This window comes from Geotrypetes seraphini, chromosome 3 (assembly GCF_902459505.1).
Source record: "Geotrypetes seraphini chromosome 3, aGeoSer1.1, whole genome shotgun sequence".
NCBI lineage: Eukaryota > Metazoa > Chordata > Amphibia > Gymnophiona > Dermophiidae > Geotrypetes > Geotrypetes seraphini.
Window position 1 is genome coordinate 293,048,165 of NC_047086.1, and position 23,432 is coordinate 293,071,596.

The window sequence follows — 23,432 nt, forward strand, 5'->3', positions numbered from 1 at the left end:
AACTATTCGGATTCCAGGCAGGTAAAATGAATTCATGGTTATGTACCATCATTCATCAGGCTCATTCATACATGTCCTTCAGGAAGCTGTTGAAAACTGATTTGTTTGATAAATTTGTAAATAAAACACATTTCTCAAGTATGGGCAAGAATATGATAGGTTGATGAAACATATATATATATATATATATATATATATATATATATATATATATATATATATATATATATAGTGGTACCTCGGTTTACGAGTGCACCGGTTTACGAGTGTTTTACAAGACGAGCAAAACACTCAGCAAACTTTTGTCTCTTAAACCGAGCACTGCCCCGATAAACGAGCACTTAGCAATGGTGGCCCAGGGGTGAATACCTGCCTGCTGGTGCTTCAGCGATTCCAAAGTGGTGCCTTCCTTCCTTCGGGGTCCCCATGCGGCTGCCTCTGTCGTCCGTCAATGCCTCCCGGCTCCTGATCCATGCCGGCCGCCATCCTGAATGAGCATGCGTGCAGCTTCATCTCTCCTCTCCTCTCCTAAGTCAGCCGCTGCCACGACAACACGCTCACCACGTACAAGCATGCAGGACTTAGAGGAGAGGTGAAGCTGCGCGCATGCTCATTCAGAATGGCGGCCGGCTTGCATCAGGAGCCGGGAGGCGCTGACGGACGGCAGAAGCGAGAGGGCAGCTGCACGGGGACCCTGAAGGAAGGAAGGCACCATTTTGGACTTGCTGCTGCACCCGCAGGCAGGTACTCACCCCTGGGCCACCATTGCAAACTTTGGTTGTGGAACGAATCTTCTGAGTTTGCATTAAGGCCTATGGGGAACTTTGCTTTGATAAACGAGCGTTTTGGATTATGAGCATGATATATATATATATATAGAGAGAGAGAGAGAATATTGGCAAGTAAGTAATTAGATGACATAAAATTTTTCACATTTGTGTCTCCTGAAATATATATACTGTATATATTGAATATTGGTAAGTAAGTAATTAGATAACTTAAGATTTTTCACATTTGTGTCTCCTGGCAGACTGACGTAAAGGAAAAGCAGAAGAAGTTAGTTGAACAGTTAACTGGTCTAATAAGTAGCTCCCTTGGCCCTCCTACACGAAAACTTTTGGCCAAAAACCTAGCTACTCTGTACAGTATTGGAGATACCTTTACTGTCTTTCAGACACTTGACAAGTGCAATGAAATCATCAAAAGTAAAGATGACACTGCCGCCTATTTGCCAACCAAACTGTAAGTAGAATGTGTAACTATAATAGATGTAAACATTATACATTATTTGAAAATGTTTTCTTTCTGTAGATTTGTATGTAACCAGGTCATTCATCCTTCAGGTACTTGTTAGTACCTGAAAAATGAATGATCTGGTTACATACAAAACTCAAACTGCCCTAATGTTTTTATGCAACCAGGTCATTCATCCTTCAGGTACTAATGTTTGAGTTTTGTTAGAGTGGTCCCTGAAGGATGAATGACCTGGTTACATACAAACTGCCCTGATTCTGATAGCTTTTTGTAGGCAATTATCAGTATTACATTACAATGTTCTTGCCTATCCAGAGTGGCAGAAAAGTCCTCTGGAATATTATATTAAAAGGCTAAGATTCTGATAGTTCTTTGTAGGCAGTTGTCAGCATTACATTGCTGCCACTCTGGATAGGCCAGTACACTGTAAAGTCCTCTGGGATATTATATTAAAAGGCTAATCTTGATGATTTAATTATAGACCAGATAGCTCCTACCTTTTGGGATAGTTTAACATGTGTTAAGACCAGTACTTATAGCCAACAAAAGGCTTTTTGGGTTTGGTGCTTGGGCAGACAAAGGATGTAGAATTTGTAGAGCCATGAACAAAAATAGCTGCCGTGAGTTCCTGCTGTAGTCTTGTGAAACCATGGGAACTCACGACAGCCATTTTTGTTCATGGCTCTGCACGGGGCAGGAGCATAGGAAGATTGCTTTATTTATTTATTCGTTTTTCTATACTGTTCTCCCCAGGGAGCTCAGAACAATTTACATGAATTTGTTCAGGTATTCAGATTGTGAGCCTACCAGGACAGACAGGTAAAAATGCTTATCTAATGTATCTGGGGCAATGAGGGGGACTAAGTGACTTGCCCAGGGTCACAAGGAACAGCATGGGTTTGAACCCTCAACCTCAGGGTGCTGAGGCTGTAGCTTTAACCACTGTGCCATACGCTTCTGCCCTGCTTCACCGCTAGACCATTAGGTAAGGTGTGGAGAGGTCCGGGAGGCAGGAATGGGTCAGGATTTAGAAACTCATGAATAACTGAAGTCACAAGTCCTAAACCTGCAAATTTGGAGGGAGAAATGTATTGAAGTACTAACTAGAGAGTTGCGTGGGGACAGAAATCCCACCCGTCCCCGCCAAAGTCCCACCCATCCCCGTGAGGAATCCCACCCGTCCCCGTGAGGAATCCCTCCGTCCCTACCCGTCCCCACGAGGAATCCCCTCTGTCCCCACCCGTCCCCGCGAGGAATCCCCTCCATCCCCACTCGTCCCTATAAACTACAGAAATAGTTATTTAATTTAATTATGCTACTGAATTAAAGGCTCTGGTAGAAACCCATTTACAAATAAGCAAAAAGACTTTATTAATTTGGAAATATTAATTGGGAAGAATACATACTTTGTAAACGGGTTTCTACCAGAGCCTCTAATGTTTATAAATTTTTATCAACTCAACTAATATACTACTTTATCCTAAAACAAAAAAAAGAAATAGAATTTTTTTCCTACCTTTGTTGCCTGGTTTTTGCTTTCCTCATGTTCTCATTCAATTCCTTCCATCCACTGTCTCTCTACTCTCTGCATCTTCCATTTGCTCTGTTACTGTGCCTCTCCCTTTCTCCCCCCTTCCAAATTGGCACCCATCTTCTTCCCCCCGCTCCCCCCATATTCTGGCATCTCTGTCTTCTTCCCTGACAGCGTCTTCTTCCCACTCTCTCTTCCCCATTTCCTTTCAGCGTCCTTCTCCCCCCATCTTCCCCATGTGCTTTCAGTGTCCTTCTCTCCCCTCTGTCTTCCCCATGTGCTTTTAGTGTCCTTCTCCCCCTCTGTCTTCCCCATGTCCTTTCAGCGTTCTTCTCCCCCCTGTCTTCCCCATGTCCTTTCAGCGTCCTTCTCCCCCTCCGTCTTCCCCATGTCCTTTCAGCGTCCTCCCCCCGTCTTCCCCATGTCCTGTCAGCGTCCTTCTCCCCCCTCTGTCTTCCTCATGTGCTTTCAGTGTCCTTCACCATTAAAGATATACAGTTGTACAGGTGGGGCAACAAGACAAGCAAGCTCTTAGCTTCCCTAATTAGCATGAGGCCAAGCAATTAATAACACGTATTAAGACCCCCCAAGGGGCAACTGGTTTCCCAAGATGTCAAAGTACAGCAGTTTATTCATTTTTAATAGTCTCAGCGTGACAAGGGGCAGACTGGACAGACGGCCTCCTTTTTTCAGGGCCTTCATCTCCCAGCACTAGGCCAGGCGCAGTGAAATATGTTGACCTCCCCATTTCCAGGAGAGAAATACAGCAGGCCATAAAAGCTCTTACTCTGGTTCAAGTCCATCAGGTCCCTGTGCTTTGGCCAGTTTATTATAAGATCTTAAACACAAGGCTGATTGGCCCTTTTCAAGCTTTGTGTATGGCATTCTGCTTGCCTAGTGTGCCCCAAAATAGGCTAATGCATGCAACGATGGTAGTCCTACCCAAGCCAAGCAGGATAGGGAGCAATTAGGCTATCATTTGATATTGTTTGCTTAATCAGTATATCAAGCAAGATGTTTGCCGCAATAGTGGTAGCCAGATGAGAAAATTCTGCCATTCTTGACACACTCGGACCAGTCTGGTTTTATGCCAGGCAAGTTTGCTTCTGCTAATGTTTTTAGGACACTAGACAGCAGTCTGGGGATACAATTATTGCTAGTCTATACATTGAAAAAACACCCAAAATAAATAGGAACTCTCCAAATTATGATAGCATTTGACAAGATTTTGTGGGACTGACAGGAGTTTGAGCACTATATAGTAATCCCATGGCTCAGATTTTGGTAAATGGGGATCTAACTATGTCTTTGTTTTGAACAAGGCATCTGTCAGAGCTGTCCCCTCTCCTTATTGTTCCTTGGTGCTCCTGGCAGCTAAGATTCAGCAGGTGGATTACCTTTAGGGCATAGAAATGGGGGTCTAGTATGTACAAAATCTAATCTTTTTGTGGATGACATGCTCTTATTATTTGGCGATGCTTCTTGCAGAGTGGTCCAACTAGTGGACCTCATTTACTGTTTTGGGTCTTTTCTGGGACTCCGGATCAATTTTGAGAAATTTGAGGCCTTAGCTTTACTACTACTAGTAAACCGCTTAGAACTTTTGGTTATGGCGGTATAAAAGAATAAAGTTGTTATTATTATTATTACTACTACTATTAATAATTTCTATAGTGCTACCAGATGGATTGCAGTACAGAGTCACAAAGAAGACTGAAAGCTCTTTCAAGCAGGTACTATCTAAACAGACAAGTCAGACAAACAGGATGTCATGGATACAGTTAAGGGGAACAGTTAATATGCTGGCTGGGTTGGTGGGCAGTAGGGAGTAGGATTATGAATTGAAGGTGGGTTTTCTGTCTGCTTTTAAACAAGGGAAGGGACTTGGCAGACAAACTTGGGTAATTTATTCCAAGCATAGAGGGCAGCTAGATGTGGAGCTCGTCAGGGTTCTTCCTTTTCTCTGTTGTGGTCTTGGGGCACTTTGAAGTATTTGGGCATGTATCTAAGCTCGGACCCACATGGTTTATAAGAGAAATATACAAGATAAATTAGATGTGATCAAGACCCTCTGTTTCAAGTGGAGAGATCTTCCTATCTCCTTTCTGGTTCGCATTGCCTTGACAAAAATGGTATTATTACCGAAGCTTCTTTACCCAATGCAAATTGTGCCCCTGTGGATCATGCAGAGAGATGTGGAGAAGGGGGGTGGTAGTAAACCTTCTGGATATGTGCTTATATAACATAGCTGCCTTGATGCACTGGGTATATGAAATACATTCAGAAGGTCTCTGTTTGCCCCCAATTCTTTTTGGAGGGGCATTGCTGCTTCGGTATCACCATTTAAGGTCATGTAGGAGAGAGGAAGACGATGTTGGTTTTCATTGTTGTTCCCATTTGGGGCAGCTTGACAATGGTGGTGGGGCATTGGGGTCTTCTCCCTTTCTGGAGTACATGGACAACCCAAGTTTTCCTCGTAGGTCATATGAACCAGTTCATTATGAGTAGCGTTGTAGATGTGAAAGTCATTTTATGAGCCTGGGCGGAGGGGTGCTCTCCTCTTTATTAGATTGCCAACACAAGTTGTGGTGGTCCAGCAAACATTTGAGGCCATTTCTTCAAATGCCATTTCTTCAAATGCCACTCCCTAAAGTCTCCCAAGGGAGGCTACCCTTACTTCTCATCACTAGATCAGGCTTTTTTTTACTATTCCACCTTTACATAACAAATTAGCTATGTGGTATTAAATGGGTAAGGAAGCCAAGCCAATTTATTTCTAACACATATGACTTCTGATTGGAGCACCTTGATCAGAGAGGGAGGTTCTGAGGCAAATTTAGATACCAGTTTCTTCTTATCTACTAAAGTTACCCCCCAATGTAGGGGTACTGGAGAGTCATTTGAAGTTACTGCATAAGGCATACATTACTAGATAAAAGGGAAAGAGGATGGGCCTGTTTCAGGATGACAGGTGCCCTAGATGTCAAACTCAATGAGGAACTCTGGTGCCCTAGATGTCAAACTCGATGAGGAACTCTGGTGCCCTAGATGTCAAACTCAATGAGGAACTCTGGTGCCCTAGATGTCAAACTCGATGAGGAACTCTGGTGCACCACTTCTTGGATTGTCCCTCTATATGTAACTTGTGGTGTGCAATTCTTCAGAAGATGGAGGAAATTTTAGGGAGCTCCCTGAAGTGGTCCTATAAAACTTTGTTACTAGGAATGGAGGGCCCTCTTATAGAATAGGGAATAATAGAGTACCATCACTGCTTCTTGCTGGTGGCCTTCTGGCTTGTGAAGAAAATTATACTCGTGGGGGTGGGGGAGGGTTACCCTTCACTTCAACACTGGCAAGCTCTTATGATATAAATGGGATAGGAACATCAGTGCTGGAACCCTTATGAGCAGGTGCAAACCAGTAGTAAATGTGCCTTAAAGGGAACACTGCTTTTGGAGTTATGTACTTTTCTTGTTAGCTTTGTTTCTGTCTAGACATCTATTCAGATCAGTGGTCTTAATATTTTGGAAGAAGTATTATTATTGTTACTTGCTTTCCATTTTTTTGTAAATCTTTTTAATGCAAAGCAGAACTGAAGTCAACTTGATTCACTAATGTAGCAACTTCTTTGATGCTATAGTTGCAAAGTACATTGTAGTTTCTGAGAGCCAGCCAAATGCTGTCTCGGGTCTCTTCCATGGGGAGCACCCATTCTAGCGGCCATTCTGGCACTTTCTCCAAAGTTATCCTCTTGCATGGTTCCACCTGTGGTTTGAATACCCTCATTCAGTACCCTCTGACTAGCGACTTCTGCAAGAGAGTGAATCCCCATCTCACTTACAGGGTCTGCCGAACTTAGCGGAAGATTGAATGCCGGAGGAGAGAGTGTAACTTCTAGTTCCTGGGCCTCAGGTGTTCCTTCACCTAGGATAGCAGTGGGACACATATCCCCGGATCCGGATTGGAGTCTAGTAGCATACCTAGTTATTTTTTGCTGCATGAGGGAGGATGTTTTGGCCATTGAGGTTGCAGCCTTAACCACCTCTTGCCTCTTTGTATGTGACATTAATCTGAAGGACAGGAGTGGAAGGGTGTCAGTCGAGGAATGCAGCTCCAAAGTAAACCAAGTTCAGCTTCATGCCACCATTTTGGCCACTCCCTACTATTTTTATCCTATGCTATTCAGGCATAAATGAAGTGGGATTTTAATTACCAGTACCATATAGTTTGATTAGATCCCTGCTCGACAGAGCTTACAATCTTTTATGTGTTTAGTGTATAGCGTTGCATACATCTAGAAATGATAGGTAGTCATATTAGTATTTTGCTGTGTTTTACACAAAGAAGTGACTTATATATCAACTTTACCAATTTTTTAACCATTTTTGGGTCCCTGAGACCTATACAAAGGAGCAAGGAATGACCTGGAAATCATGGTATTCAAGCATCCTCCAAAATGTGATTGATCAGTTCAGTACGAGAGCATATCAATGTGGTGGTGAGGAGTGAATTACACAGCCTAGGGTCAACGATCATCTGTCTGTCTGACTTGATCCCACACATTGTCTCCAAGCTCATTACTTCAGAATTCTCAGTGCTTTATAGAATTCTAGCAGAAGTGAAAGCCAATATGCATAAATCTAGGTGTGACCAGTTATACCTGTCCTATAGTTGGTGTAAATGCATGTGCCTAGATACAAGCATATGTAAATTAGTAGTCTATAATTTACTCTGTCAGTGAGCATACAAATGGGCAAAGGACATATTGGCACGTTCTACTACCTACCACTAGGCAGTTATTTATAATAGGTATGATTATAGTGTATATCCTAGATATGCCTACACCCTGCTGTCCCTGGAAGTCTGAATTATTAGGCACTGGTCCTGTGAGATGGTTGTATGGCAATTTTAATAGAACAGATTTTCTGTTATGGTCTTTAGAGCAATACTTCTTTGTAAATGCATTACAATAAATTGCACCTCACTTTTAAACCTTTTTCTATGGTTATAATGTTAATAAATTGATTTAAGGTGAGTTTTGCAAAGTGTTAATATAAATATCTTATGATTCTAGGGCTGCAGTTGTGTGTGTTGGAGCATTTTATGAAAAGATGGGCAGGATGTTGGGGAGCTCATTCCCTGAAACTGTTAATAATCTCTTAAAGTCCCTAAAAAGTGCAGAGGTAAGTAGCTTTATGCCCCTTATGAATGTTCTCTTTACCTTTTCATCTGAAAGATGAAAAAACATGTTGTGGTGGGGTTTTGGTTTGGTTTTTGCAAAAACCAAATCAAAAATCCTCAAACAATCCACTAAAGTTTGCTATAAGGGCAATCCTGCAAAGGATTGATCGAGGTATATTCTATTTCACAAGAATCTAATAAGCCTCACTTTTTGCATATGTTTTCTAGACCAACAAAAATAAAGGTGCTAAAGCGGTGTGATGATGAATTCCCCTCTAAGTAACATAAAGGGTGCTAAGGACTAGCACCCATCCGATTCTCCAAAAAGTGGATGTCTAAGGCAGGATGCCTAATGGTGCCTAAGTTAGGTGCCGTTAGGAACAATTCACGAACAAACCTAGACATCCACAAAGTAGGCCAGTAAAACCCTGGCTTACTTTGCGGACATCTAGGGGTTTTTTTTAGGCATCCTAAGCCATGATTATGTAAAGGGTGATTGACACGCGAACAGTGACATTTTTGTAGGTGACTGCTGATTTAGGCACCATTTACAGAATCCAGCCCTAAGCTTGTTATTCTCATAGGAATATAATGGTTAATGCATGCTGAGGAACTTGATGCCTTTTTGATGAATTCCTATCTTAATGTAGATGTGTAAAGTCACTTTTTTAAAACACCATTTCATTGTTTTGCTTGGATCAAGAAGTGTGCTTGCCACGTTGATCCATTTGAAATAAAAGTTAAATGCCTCCAAAAATAATGAAATACATTTCTTGTCTTGCTTTTCTTGTCTAGCTTTTGGACACTGACATGCCAATAATTAAGTGGATATAATGAATACAGAAAAAATATAAAAAGTTCTCCTCGTCCACAGCTCCACACATTGGTGTGTCTTAAAACATTTTTAAAAACCTTTTTAAAAAAAAATAAGTCATTTTGATGCAACCTCCCTCCACCCAGGTGTATGTGTTGAGACAACCTTCTTTGTAATTCTTTGAGGCTCAAAGTCCATTACCCTGGATGCTGGCTCACCTTTTCATTTATCAAAGGCTTGGGCACATGCTGTGGGACCCCTGTTTGAATCCCTTTGGGTTTCAGGGAGCTGGCAGGAGGGATGTCCACTCACTCCAGCCGGCAGACCTGCCTCTTCAAAATGGCAGGTCTCCCCCTTCCTGGTACATCCTGGGATGCACTAGGAGGTGCTTAAGGCCTCTCCCTATCCCAGGATGCACCGGGTATGGACCTAAGATTCTGATTGGCTCAGGTTGTAAGACCCCTCCCAGGTACAGATATGACCCTAGCTGGCTTTGTATTGGTAGAGCTTTCCTTTTAAATGGCTAGGTTTTAAAAAAAAAAGCCTACACTTTTACAAACTGAGTTTACATGCATCTGTCATGGTATAGCAGCTCTGTCAAAAAGTTATGCCGCTGTTACTTGCGTGAAAAGTTGGTAACTTTTAGAATGCCTTATACTTTTTCTTTTCATCAATACACAAGTCTCAGGGCCGCAGTGAGATTTTAATGAGCTTGCAAAAAGTTCTGAGTGGTCTAGGAGGTGCTGCTGCTTCCTGTCATCGAGATATCTACAAGAATGCACGCTCTCTTCTGACAGACAGATCTATGGCTGTACGATGTGCAGTAGCTAAGGTGGGTACCTCCCCTAATGGGCTTTTGTATTTATAGTTTTTCCATACTATAATTTGGGTGGTGCCTGCTTCAAATATTTCAGAAATAGGCATGCTATATTCGGATCTGTTACTGCTAACATAAGATATTGCTCAGTAGTAGACGCACCTATTCTTTGTATTGAATACTAATAGGAAACATCTACTATGGTTGTAGTGCATCTATAGCAATGCAGAATCGGTAGCCAATATAATAGCTTAAATAAGATCACATAATAAATGATTGCAGAAAAAGATTTAAATTGCCCATCCTGTCTGTCCAGCAGTGGTTTCAACAGTGGATTTCCCCACATCCATCTTAATAGTGTCTTATACAAAAAACTTATAACTACAAAACGCACAAATTTTTGCGCGCAAAAAATAGGCTTTCTCAACACCAACACCAAGAACCTTTTCAAACTTGTCAACAATCCTTACGATATACAGGCCTTTTCCCGCCCCACTACAGACCCCCCCCCCCCCCACCATCAGCCAATGCGCTGGCTGAATTTTTTAACCACAAAATCAACAACCAAAGATCCAACCTATCAATCTCCACAACCAACCATTTGAACTACCCAGTCGCCCAACACATTGACGAACCCAAGGTAGACATATACTGGAACAATTTTTCCATCCCCACCTGGATTCAATTCTGCAAACTCTACTCAAAATACGCCGATTCGTACTGCAGATTGGACAGTTGCCCACCAAACGTCATGAAAGCTGCTCCATTCACCTTCAAAGCCAAGCTACACGATTGGCTTTCCTCTCTACTATTGTCTGGTACATTTCCCGAGGAGTTAGGTCAGATACTAATCACACCGATTCTAAAAAAACCCCAAGGAATCTATCAAGTTGACATCGAATTACAGACCCATTGCAAACATCCCCTTTTTTTGTAAAGCTGATGGAAGGCTTTGTAAATCAGGATTTAGTAACGCACCTAGATAAATTCAGCATATTTCATGACAACCAATCGGGTTTTTGTTCCGAGTTCAGCACGGAAACAGTTATTGCTTCATTACTGGATTCCCTCCAAGGTTCCCTCCCAGCCAAGGTTCTAGTGCACTAATCCTTCAGCTGGACCTGAGTAGTGCTTTCGATTTAGTCGATCAGGCCATCTTAATTGACTGCTTGGAGACAATTGGACTCTTCGGTAATGTATTAAAATGGTTCCAAGGATTCTTGACTAAATGATCATACCGAGTCTATAGCGATGATAATCAATCCTCCAACAGGGTAAACCCATGCGGAGACCCACAGGGTTCCCCCCTATCTCCTACTCTATTCAACATTTACCTTTCCCCACTGTCGAATCTACTGCAAAAATTAAAAATCAAGTTCTACATCTACGCCGATGACATCACCATAATCCTTCCCCTAACAAGCCTGACTCCTGAGATGAGAAAACATCTAGAACTAACTTTAAAGCAAATCGAATCATGGATGACTGAGTTCAAACTGAAACTCAACTCTGAAAAAACCAAATTCTTCCTGGCAAGCCCGAACGACAAAATCAAAGACACTTCAATTTCCCTGAACAGACAGAACTTCCCTTTTGTTGACAACATAAAAATCCTGGAAGTGACGCTGGACCGTCACCTTACTATAGACTCCCACACATAGCTACTGATCAAAAAAGGCTTCTCTACACTATGGAAATTAAGAACCATCAGAAAGTTCTTCGACGCAGCTTCATTCCGACTACTGGTGCAAGCCTCAATTTTAAGCCTTCTCGACTATTGTAATATCATTTATCTGGGGTCTCTCAAGAAAACCATTCAAAGACTCTGAATCATACAAAATTCAGCAGTGCGACTGATCTTTAATACAGTGGAAACTTGGTTTACGAGCATAATTCGTTCCAGAAGCATGCTTGTAAACCAAAATACTCGTATATCAAAGTGAGTTTCCCCATAGGAAATAATGGTTGATACGTTCCCATCCCCCAACCCCCGAGGCCAGCAGCGCTGCTCCACCCCCCCCCCCCCACTTGAACCGGCACCCCCTGCCCGACCAACTTGAACTCATGCCCCCGTCTGGCACCGGCACGAGAACCGGCATCGCTCCCCCCCTCCCCTTTGCGAGCGGGGGGAGCGATGCCGGTTCTTGGGGTGCGTGCTCGCAAATCAAGTCAACACTTGGTTTACGAGACAAGTTTTGCAAGATTGTTTTGCTCGTCTTGCAAAACACTCGCAAACCGGGTTGCTCGCAAACCGAGGTTTGACTGTATAAAAAAATGGGACCACATAACCCCCTACTACCAAAAACTCCACTTGCTGCCCCTAGAAGCAAGAGTGCTGTTCAAATTTGCTTACCTTTGTTTCAAATCCATTCTGGGTTTGATCCCCCTATACCTGGTCGCCCATTTTAAATTGGACTATTCCACCAGGCCAAAATGCAGAACACAAATATTTAGCCACCCGATAATAAAAAACTGCCGATACAGAAGATTCCCGAAAAGGAGGCGGCCTGGCTCTCCTTTTCAAATCATTCTTCGATGTCCAGCTCCTTGAAAAGGGCAGCCTCTCCTCATTAGAATACTTATTAGCCTCAGTTAATAATGAACTCCACCCTCATCCACTGGGTATCTGCTCCTATACCGCCCACATACCCCATGGAACAATTCCTCCAAACTCATCTTTGAAACCATAACAAACGCCTTCCTCAAATTTCAAAGATTATTGATCATCGGAGACATCAATCTCCACCTTGACGATGTCACCAGCAAGGATGCAATTGAATTTAATAGCTTCCTCTCTTTAGGCTTTCCCCCCACCACACTCTCCCTAACCCACGAAAAAGGCCACACACTAGACCTCATCAATTTTCTAGATCTCACTACCCACAAAACCTCAACCGACGACATTCGCTGGGAAATCATCCCCTGGTCCGATCACTTCCTAGGGTCTTTCTGTCTCCCAATCTTCATGTCACATTTTAGGCCCGCATCCCGCACCTCAAATTCTATTACCTTCCGAAAAAAATCTCAAGCAATCTGTTCTGGACCAATTTTCTTGACCAATTTTCCCCCATCCCTAAACCAGCAGAACCAGAAACTAACTGGCAAAACTAGGTCGCCCTCTCCGAGTACACCTTCCATTCCCTCGCCCCTCTCTCCACTAAAACCATCTCCTATTCCCGTAAGGCCCCTTTGTACCTCCCATACCACAGAGAACTGAAACAGAAATGCCGAGCTCTGGAACGAAAATGGAAAAAATCTAAATCCCCTACAGACAGACACTACTGGAGGGTCAATATTAAATTCTACAATACTTTTCTAAAAAAGGCAAGGAAAAACTTCTACGGTGACAAAATCTCCAAATCCAACAACCAGAGTAGCACATTATTTAACATCTGGCGTTCCTTAACCTCCAAAAATGACTCCATCCTCCCCTCCTTCCCCTCAGCCAATTCTCTAGCAAAGTTCTTCAGCGATAAGGTCTCCACCTTGAGGCGCTCCTTCCCACCTGCAATCTCCTACAAATTTTTGATTCCAATCGATCCCAACAGACTCCTACCCCATCCCAGCCGACAGATCCTGGTCTTCCTTTGAACTAGTTTCTGAATCCCTGGTCCATAATCTCTGCCTCAAATTGAAATCCTGCAACTGTACCTTGGATCCATTCCCCGCCTACCTTTACGAGAACACTCCCCCTCAGGCCATCTCATCTCTTACCATTCTCATAAATTCCGCCCTCCATTTTCGGGTCTATTCTCCCCAGAAATGGGCCATATCTCCTTAACCCCACTACTGAAAAAACCTGATCTAGACCCCTCCACACCATCCAGCTACCGTCCAATAGCAAATATTCCTCTCCTTACCAAGATGCTAGAATCCATCATATCCACTCAACTATCTTCCTACCTTGAAAAATTCACCATTCTTCTACCCTACCAATACGGCTTCCGTCCCAACTTCAGCACCGAATCCCTTCTGACCTCCTTAATCTCAAAAGTCCAACATCTCCATTCTCGCAACAAGTTCGCCGTCCTTCTTCAATTTGACCTCTCTGCAGCTTTTGATGTCGTCCATCATGATTTCCATAGCAAAGCAGCAGATGAATCCAGAGACTAGTGGGTATAGCTCACATCGACCAGCAGGTGGAGATAGAGAACTGATTAACAGTTGGCCTTAAAGCCTGGTGTTCTTTCTGTTGATTCAGTTTTGCTCTATCTCCCAGCAGGGTTGGAGCTATCCTTCTAGCTCCGGGTCTCTGCCTGCTGCAGGATAGATTGAAGTGGTGTTCCGGTAGGATTCCTCTGTTGAGACTAGTTCTCTTCAGTAGGTGGGGGTGCCTGGCTGTTTGGTGCCGGCTTTGGGAGGTACACCTCGGCCCTCCCAGGTCCCTGCTCCACCCTCCCCTCCGTTGGATAAAGGGGTTCCTTTCCAGGTGCAGGAGTGGCTGGCTTCTTCTTTTATTTCAAAAGCTTTGCAGAGTTTGAACATTGCTCAGGAAGATGCCACGGGGTCCGGTAACCCCCTGATGGCAGGTACCCGTAGGCCGTCTAAGGCCTTTCCGGTACATGAGGCCATGCAGGAGCTGATCTCGGCGCAATGGGAGGCGCCGGAGGCCAGTTTGCGGGTAGCAAGGGCCATGAGGCTCTTGTATCCGGTCGAACCGTCCGAACTGACAGGTTTAGATTGCCTAAGGTGGACGCTCTGGTGGCAGCGGTGACTAAGAGAACTACCTTGCCGGTAGAAGGGGGCGTGACACTCAAGGATGCACAGGATAGAAAGATTGAAGCTTCCCTAAAGATGTCCTTTGAAGTGGCTGCAGTTACCTTACAGGCCGCAATCTGCAGTTCTTACGCGGTGCGGGCTTGTCTGCAGGGGTCACAAGGGATGACCGATATATTGCTGGAGTCTGGAGGTACTATCCCTTCGGAACTGGCTAATTTGGAGTCCGGCTTGGCTTATTTGGCGGACTCCTTGTATGATATTGTTCGGGCGTCTGCGAAACAGATGTCTCTGTCTGTGGTTTCCCGCAGGTCCTTGTGGCTCCGTCACTGGGCGGCCGATGCAGCGTCCAAGCTCCGGCTGGTGAGACTCCCGTTTAGAGGGGGTTTATTGTTTGGAGCGGAGTTGGATAAACTGGTAAAAGATTTTGGGGATACCAAAACGCAGCGTTTACCGGAGGACAGGGCTAGGCCCCCGTAAGGGCCGCATCGTCTAGACCGCGTTTCCGGGATGTTAGGCGGGCCAGGGCTGGTAAACCTTTTTCCAGGTCTGCATCTGGCCCGTTCTCTGCGTCGAGACCGCGGTTTCAGCAGAGAAGTTCCTTTCGTGCGGCGAGACCCTCTTCAGGGCAGTCAGCCCGTACCCCAGCCAGTCGCCCTCCACAATGACGGGGGCTTGGCTCCCTCCGCCCTGCCCCTAGGGGGTCGGCTTTCGGCATTCCGGGCGGAGTGGGCCACTGTCACGTCCGACCAATGGGTATTGGACATTGTTCACGAAGGGTACAAATTAGAGTTCGCCGCTCCCGTCGTAGATTCTTTCTTGGTGTCCCCGTGCCGTGGCAAGGCCAAGGGATCCGAGGTCCGCAGGACTCTTCAGGGGCTGCTCGATCTGGGGGCGGTGGTACCGGTGCCCCCGGAAGAGGTAGGCCACGGGATCTATTCCCTATACTTCATTGTGCCAAAGAAGGGGGGGTCCTTCAGACCAGTGCTGGATCTCAAAGGGGTCAACAGATTCCTCAGCGTGCGCCATTTCCGAATGGAAACGGTGCGCTCAGTTATTGCGGCGGTAAGACCAGGAGAGTTCCTCACGTCTCTCGATCTCAAGGAGGCGTACCTCCATATTCCGATATGGCCTCCGCACCAGCGGTATCTGCGGTTTGCGATTCTGGGCCAACATTTTCAGTTTCGGGCAATGCCCTTTGGCCTGGCGACGGCTCCCCGCACGTTTTCCAAGGTCATGGTGGTGGTAGCCGCTTTTCTACGCAAGGAAGGGATTCGGGTACACCCTTACTTGGACGATTGGTTGATCCGCGCCTCGTCCCGGCAGGAGAGTTTGTCGGTGACGCAGAGAGTGATCTCTCTCCTTCAGTCGTTGGGGTGGATTGTCAACTTTCCCAAGAGTGTTTTGTCCCCATCGCAGTCTTTGGTGCATCTGGGGGTGCGGTTCGATACGGCTCTGGGGAAGGTGTTTCTACCCCGAGATCGGGGGGAGAAATTGCAGGCGCAAATTCGCCTCCTTCTCGGGTCGCCCAGACCTCGAGTTTGGGATTATGTGCAGGTGCTGGGCTCCATGGTGGCGACTCTGGAGGTGGTTCCCTGGGCCCGGAGCCACATGAGACCCTTACATCAGTCTCTGCTCTCTCGCTGGTCTCCAGCTTCTCTGAACTACAATGTGCGTCTCCAGTGGAGTCCTCGAGCGGCTCAAAGCATGCGCTGGTGGCTCCAGGACGGGCATCTTTGGAGGGGCATGCCGTTGGCCACACCGGATTGGGTGGTGGTTACAACGGATGCCAGCCTGCAGGGTTGGGGAGCCCAGTGCATGCACACGTCGGTGCAGGGAAGGTGGTCTTCCCAGGAGGCTCAATGGCCCATAAACTTACTGGAATTAAGAGCGATCCGGTTGGCGCTGCGGGCTTTTCAGACCCTAGTTCAAGACAGACCGACCAGGATCTTTTCGGACAGTGTCACGGCGGTCGCGTATGTCAATCGTCAGGGGGGTACCCGGAGCCCGCAGTTAGCCGAAGAGGCAAGACTTTTGTTTCGGTGGGCAGAGGGGCAGATTCCGCTTCTGTCGGCGGCCCACATTGCAGGGCACGAAAACGTGCAAGCGGACTTCCTCAGCAGAACTCTTCTCGATCCGGGAGAATGGGAGTTGTCGGCTCGAGCGTTCAGCCTGCTAGTCCGTCGATGGGGGTGGCCAGAGATGGATCTCATGGCCTCTTCCCGCAATGCGAAGGTGCCTCGGTTCTTCAGCAGACGCAAGGAACAGGGATCGGAAGGGGTGGACGCATTAGCTCTCCCGTGGCCTCCGAATTCCCTTCTGTATGTATTCCCGCCTTGGCCCATGATAGGGCGGGTGTTGCAACGCATCGCTCGCTTTCGAGGCAGAGTCATCCTGGTGGCTCCGGATTGGCCACGGCGGCCATGGTACGCGGATCTGATGCTGCTGTCGGTAGGAGAGCAGGTAGCGTTCCAGGTAACTCCGGACTTGCTAACTCAGGGTCCAATATTAATGGAAGATCCGGGCCGCTTTGGTCTTACGGCCTGGCTATTGAAAGGTCACGGCTGAAAAAGAAGGGCTATTCAGAACGGGTGATTTCCACCCTGCTTAAGGCTAAGAGGATTTCAACGTCAGCCTCCTATGCGAGGGTCTGGAGGATCTTTGAGGCATGGTGCGGCAGACACGGAATTGCGCCTTTCCAGGCTTCTCTGCCGGCTATTCTGGCGTTCCTGCAGGAGGGCGTAGAGAAAGGGTTAGCATATAACTCTTTAAAGGTTCAGGTATCGGCCATTGCCTGTTACAGGGGCCGGGTGGCTCGCTCGGCTCTCGCATCACAGCCGGACGTGGTACCTCAAGGGGGTTCAACATATCCGGCCGCCGGTTAAGCGAATTTGTCCAACTTGGAACCTTAAACTCGTCCTTGGGAAATTGCAGGGGGCACCTTTTGAGCCCCTGTCAGCGGCCACTTTGAAAGATGTCACACTAAAAACAGTTTTTTTGGTGGCGATGGCTTCAGCAAGGCGAGTATCAGAGCTGCAAGCGCTTTCTTGCAGGGAACCCTTTTTGCGTTTCTCGGAGGCTGGGGTGACGGTGCGTACGGTGCCGTCCTTCCTGCCTAAGGTTATTTCGTCCTTTCATGTGAACCAGAGTCTGTTTCTGCCATCCTTCAGGAAGGAGGATTGGGGGAAGCGTTTTTTGTCGGTACGGCTCCTGGATGTCCGCCGTATGCTTCTCCATTATTTGGAGGTGACGAATGCTTTTCGCCGGTCGGACCATCTCTTTGTCGCGTTCGCGGGTAAAAACAAAGGGATGGCGGCGTCTAAAGCGTCCATTGCGCGTTGGGTCAAGGACGCTATTGCTTCGGCGTATGTGTTGTCAGGGAAGAAGGTACCGGAGCACCTTCATGCTCATTCCACTCGGGCTTTGGCTACATCTTGGGCGGAGTCCGGGGGGATGTCATTAGAGGAGATTTGCCGGGCGGCCACTTGGTCGTCAGGGAATACTTTTTCAAAGCATTATCGTTTAGATGTAGCAGCCCGTTCAGAGGCGAGTTTTGGCGCGGCAGTGCTGGCAGAGGCGGCATTGGCGTCCCACCCAGTTTGAGTTTGCTTTGCTACATCCCACTAGTCTCTGGATTCATCTGCTGCTTTGCTATGGAAGGTAAAATTATGGTCATACCTGTTAATTTTCTTTCCTTTAGAAGCAGCAGATGAATCCAGAGCCCCTCCCCAAGTGCACGGGCTGTGTGTAGGGTGTTTAGGTCATTAGGTTAGCCGGGGCTATGGTTGGTAAGTGTATTATTTCATGACTGAAAAAAAAAAAAAAAAAAAAAAACAAGAAACGTAAAACGAGAAAATATCAATGGGCTTCAGAAGAGAAAGACACATTTTTTACTGGAATGGAGTTTGTGGCTGCTCATTCTCCTTTCGGGATGCTTGGGCAAAGTGCATAACTGAATCAACAGAAAGAACACCAGGCTTTAAGGCCAACTGTTAATCAGTTCTCTATCTCCACCTGCTGGTCGATGTGAGCTATACCCACTAGTCTCTGGATTCATCTGCTGCTTCTAAAGGAAAGAAAATTAACAGGTATGACCATAATTTTACCATCCTAATTTACCAACTCACCGAGATAGGCATTAACTCCACAGTCCTTGACTGGTTCTCGAAGTTCTTACGCTCCCGCTCCTACACAGTCAATATGAAGGGCACTTCTTCCTCCCCCTGGAACCCGATATGTGGAGTCCCACAAGGCTCACCTCTCTCTCCTATCCTCTTCAACATTTATATGTCCTCCCTTAAACTCCTCCATCTCTCCCCACTTGAAACACTATACACTTACGCAGATGACATCTTTGTTCTCCTCAAGACCGACCAGAACCTCACCAACCTCTCTGTGAACATATTCTCATGTATATAGAACCTTCAATCCTGGGCCCACACTGTGCAGATGAAAGTGAACGAATCCAAAACAAAACTTCTCTGGCTCGGCCCAAAACTGGATCAACTGCCCACCTCCATCCCATTGTCCTCTGGCCCCACCCTGCATCTTGAATACTCAAGTAAAATTCTGGGAGTCATCATTGACTCTACACTTTCCTTCAATGATTACCTCAACTCCCTAATAAAAAAATGTTTCTTCAGCCTTCACATGCTAAGGAAAGTGAGAACCTGTTTCCATCAAAAACACTTTGCCGTCCTTGTCCAATCCACCATCCTTTCCAGACTGGACTATTGCAACTCTTATCTACCTAAGCCTAACAAAGAAAAACTTTCCAAAGACTCCAGCGGATTCAAAATGCCGCTGCTAAGCTTATCTTCACAAAAAGCAAATTCGACCACGTCTCACCACTTTTGTCCAAGCTCCACTGGCTCCCGATAGTCTCCAGAGTCCACTTCAAATGTGCCTGCCTTACTTTCAAGATCCTACACAGCATTCTCCCTCCTTTTATTCCTCTTTCTTGGAATTCCTCTAACCTCAGTTCCACCAGATCTACCCAAAAACTGAAACTTTCATTTCCCTCTCGAAAAGGCGTTTCCCTTGTAGGAAAACTAGGTTCCTCCCTCCCTTTCAGAATCACTGAGCTCTGGAACAATCTTACCTCCCCTCTTAGGAATCTGAGCTCCCTCCAACTCTTCCGTAAACATCTGAAAACCTGGTTATTTTCAAAAATGTAATTCTTCCTCTCTGGTTACTCTGTCCTAAATTTTCTCTTCATTTTGTCTTTTCCTTTCACTGGAGTTCCTTTCTACCCTAACCCTTGTTAACCGTGTCGAGCTTTGCGAATGTAGAGATGATGCGGTATACAAACCCAAGGTTTAGTTTAGTTTAGTTTGACAGAACTCTTGCTTTCCAAGCAAATCAACAGAACAGCTGACTAGGTAATCTCATCAAGCACACCTCATCCTATCTTAACTTCAGAAAACTAGTTAAAACCAACCTGTTTAATCGATTTGTAACCAAGAACTCTTAAAGCCTTTCCCCCGTACTCTACTTACTTGTACTTGACGTCCATACAATGTGACTTCCACTCTGTTTCTCTCCCTCCCCACAAATATGCATGTATTCAAAGACTTCATTGTTATTCTAAGAATTCATTGTATTCAAGGACTTCATTGTTATTTCTTCGCTGACTGTCCAGCTCTTCTTATTGTAAACCGCCTCAAACTACTTTGGCTTTAGCGGTATATAAAAATAAAATTATTATTATTATTATGGACATTTTTTAGGAAGTTATCTAAACCTTGCTAAGCTAACTGCTTTCACCACATTCTCTGCAACAAATTCCAGAATTTAATTATATGTTGAGTGAAGAAAATATTTTCTCCCTATTTGTTTTAAATGCTGTTAGTAGCTTCATTACATGCCCCTCTAGGCCTAGTATTTTTGGAAAGAGTAAACAAGCAACTCGCATCTACCTGCTCCATTCCACTTCACACAGTATCTTATTGCTCCGTTCCACTTCACACAATATCTTATAGACCTCTAACTTATCTCCCCTGAGCTGTCTCGTCTTCATGCTGAAGAGCCATAGCTTCTTTAGCCTTTTCTCATAAGGAGATCATCCCATCCCTTAGAAATGATCAAATTCTGCTGTATCTTTCTTGAGATGCAGCAACCAAAATTGCATACAGTATTCAAGGTACGGTTGCACCATGGTGCAATATAAAAGCATTATAACATTTTCATCTTTGTTTTCCATTTCTTTCCTGATAATTCCTAACCTGATAATTCCCTTTCCATTCTAATATTCTGTTTGCTTTCTTAGCCGCCACACACTAAGCAGATGGTTTCATCATATCCTCAACGATGACACCTAGATCCTTTTTCTGGGTGGTGCTCCTAACATGGAACTGTGTATCGCGTTGCTACAGTTCGGATTCTTCTTTCCCACATGCATCACTTTGCATTTGCTCACATTAAATATCATCTGCCATTTTGATGCCCAGTCTCATAAGGTCCTCTTGCAATTTTTCACAGTTCTCTTGTAATTTAACAACTTTGTGTCATCAGCAAGTTTACCCCCACCCCCTTTACAAAACCGCAAAAGTGTTTTTTAGCACCGGCTGGCGTTCTGAATGAAAGGGATATTATTTCAGCTGGCTTTTGGGGGCTGAGAGTTATAAGATTTAACAGGATGCTCTAATAGTTTTGTAATTTTACAGTATTCTAGAGGTGGGGTTTGAATGATTTGACTTTGTTTTAGTTTTAATTTGTCCGTATGTGTTTTAATCATCCAAAATTGTACTGTTTGTTTAAATTAAAATTTTACAGAACACTGCTATTGAATATAAGACCATGTTAATCTTTATAAAACTCAATTTGTCATATTGTCAGTTATTGTTCATTTTTACACAATTTCCTATTCTGTTGTCTCTTTTCTTACAGTGTCTGCAAGAGCTACAGAATGAAGCTGTGTTTATGTGGACAGCTGAGCTGGAAAACATAGCAACGCTCTGCTTCAAGGCCTTGGAAGGCTCCAACTATGGAGTAAGAGTGGCTGTGTCAAAGCTTTTGGGAACAGTCATAGCTACAGCATTGATACCAAGGCAAGCCACAGGTAAGTGGTTGTTTTTTCTTGAGGCATGGGTGAGATCAAAAGACTCCCCACTCAATATACAATTCATTCCTCGATTAAAATACTGGGAGTCGTCTTTGATCGGAATTTGGATTACTGTGACATCATTTATATTACTAGTTTCAAGAAAAATATAGCTAGATTAAGACTTATTCAGAATACTGCAGTGAGACATATCTATGGTCTGAAGAAGTTCGATCATATAAACTCCCTTTTATCATGAATTGCACTGGCTTCCTGTGGAAGCTCATATAATCTTTAAATTGGGCCGTATCTATTATAAGGTCGCCTTTGGTCATGCCCCAGTTTACTAAGTTGATCGATTTTCATTAGCTTCTCAAAGGAACAATAGAAGATCCCATGCCCTTTTCGTATTCCCTTCCGCCAAGTGTTGCAAAAGTAAGAAATATCATGATCATTCTCTCATTTCTGGCAGCTTTCTATGATAAGGATTTTCGACACTTATTGTATACTTCTTTATTCTTATACATATTTTAGAAAACAATTAAAAACTTATCTTTTTTCAAAATATTTGGTTGATTAGATCTCCATGGTTTTCTTCCTTTGTTATTATTTAACTTTTTGTAAACCTCATTGAACTTCAAGGTTATGCGGTCTAGAAATTCGATTTTATGTTGTTAAAATTTATGTTATGTTAATAGGAGTTTAAATAAGTTTTTAGTAGGTGGAGATATTTCCTCAGCCCAGAGAAATCTGTACTTTCTGTTCTTTCCAGTGCAACATTAGTTTCTGTCTAGGAGTAAAATAGTTCTCAAAAAAAAATTTACAGAATGGGACCAGATTTGGCTTGGGGTGGGGAAGAGGATGAAACTTAAAAAAAAAAAAAAAAAATTTGAAAATGGTGAGATTAGTGATTCCGATGTTGAAACTTTGATTGGACAAGTCAAAAAGAGAGGGAGGGGCAGATGAAAGGTGTAAATCCCTGTGATGTTGCAGTGTATCATAGTTACACATGTACTGTATATGTGTGTACATGTACACACACTGGAAATAATTTCATGAGGCATGTTCCATATGCTTTCTCAACTAAATACCCTCCCAGTTGATTTAAGTTGCTAGGCAGCTATCTATACTGTAAGGTCTTCATAATTAGCCAAGCGATGAGAACAAAAAAAAAAACTGTGGATGTTGATGTTCTGAAAGATGATTTAGTAGTCAGTCTTTGCAATAAAAACATGTAAAATACAAATATAAATCCAAGTTTATAGTCCGCACATAATATAGTTGTCCTACTGGACCCTACACGGTATAAAATACAAATATAAATCCAAGTTTATAGTCCACACATAATATAGTTGTTCTACCAGACCCTACATGGTCTGTGTTTCGGTGAACACGCCTTCCTCAGGGGCCCGATTGGTGTAGGAATCACAGATAAAAATGTAGACTAAAAACAGTGTGCGTGTCTTTGAGCTGATAGCCAAAAGGCTGTAGTACAGACAGAATAGCGCGCTATTCTATCAGCTCAAAGACACGCACACTGTTTTTAGTCTACATTTTTATCTGTGATTCCTACACCAACCGGATCCCCTGAGGAAGGCGTGTTCATCGGAACACGGACCGTGTAGGGTCCGGTAGAACAACTATATTATGTGTGGCCTATAAACTTGGATTTATATTTGTATTTTATACGTTTTTATTGCAAAGAGTGACTAATAGATCATCTTTCAGAACATCTACAACCACAGTTTTTTTTTGTCTCATCGCTTGGATTGCTTTCACTGTGGAATATTGGGTCTTCTTTTGCTTTTTGTTGTGTGTACTTCATAATTAGCCTACAGTTCTTGCTGCCTGTCAGGACTACTAGAGCTCTTTTTGTGTCCCTATGATATGCAAATAACATTCAGTTAATCAGCAAGGCTAGATAAAATATATTAAAAAGTATGAGTTGGTCTCCACTTAAGGTACAGCGTAGTTAGTGAATAATCAGACAAGATAGCACCAAGCACAGCTGACTCCAAAACCTTCTCCATTGCCATCTGCAGAGTTGCTCTCTGCATAGCTCCAGAACAAGAGGACT

The 23,432-nt window shown here is 44.4% G+C and overlaps 1 protein-coding gene across 7 annotated transcripts in view; it reads left to right on the plus strand.

Moving 5' to 3' along the window:
- The window catches only part of HEATR5B (HEAT repeat containing 5B), a 297,408-nt gene that overhangs the window by 14,631 nt on the left and 259,345 nt on the right, over positions 1 to 23,432 (plus strand). For all 7 annotated transcript variants that reach the window (XM_033938914.1, XM_033938913.1, XM_033938919.1 and 4 more), the window contains 4 exons: positions 1,031 to 1,242; positions 7,860 to 7,968; positions 9,463 to 9,612; positions 21,202 to 21,373. In XM_033938914.1, coding sequence (XP_033794805.1) covers positions 1,031 to 1,242; positions 7,860 to 7,968; positions 9,463 to 9,612; positions 21,202 to 21,373 — 643 coding nt within the window. The remainder of the gene's footprint in view (positions 1 to 1,030; positions 1,243 to 7,859; positions 7,969 to 9,462; positions 9,613 to 21,201; positions 21,374 to 23,432) is intronic.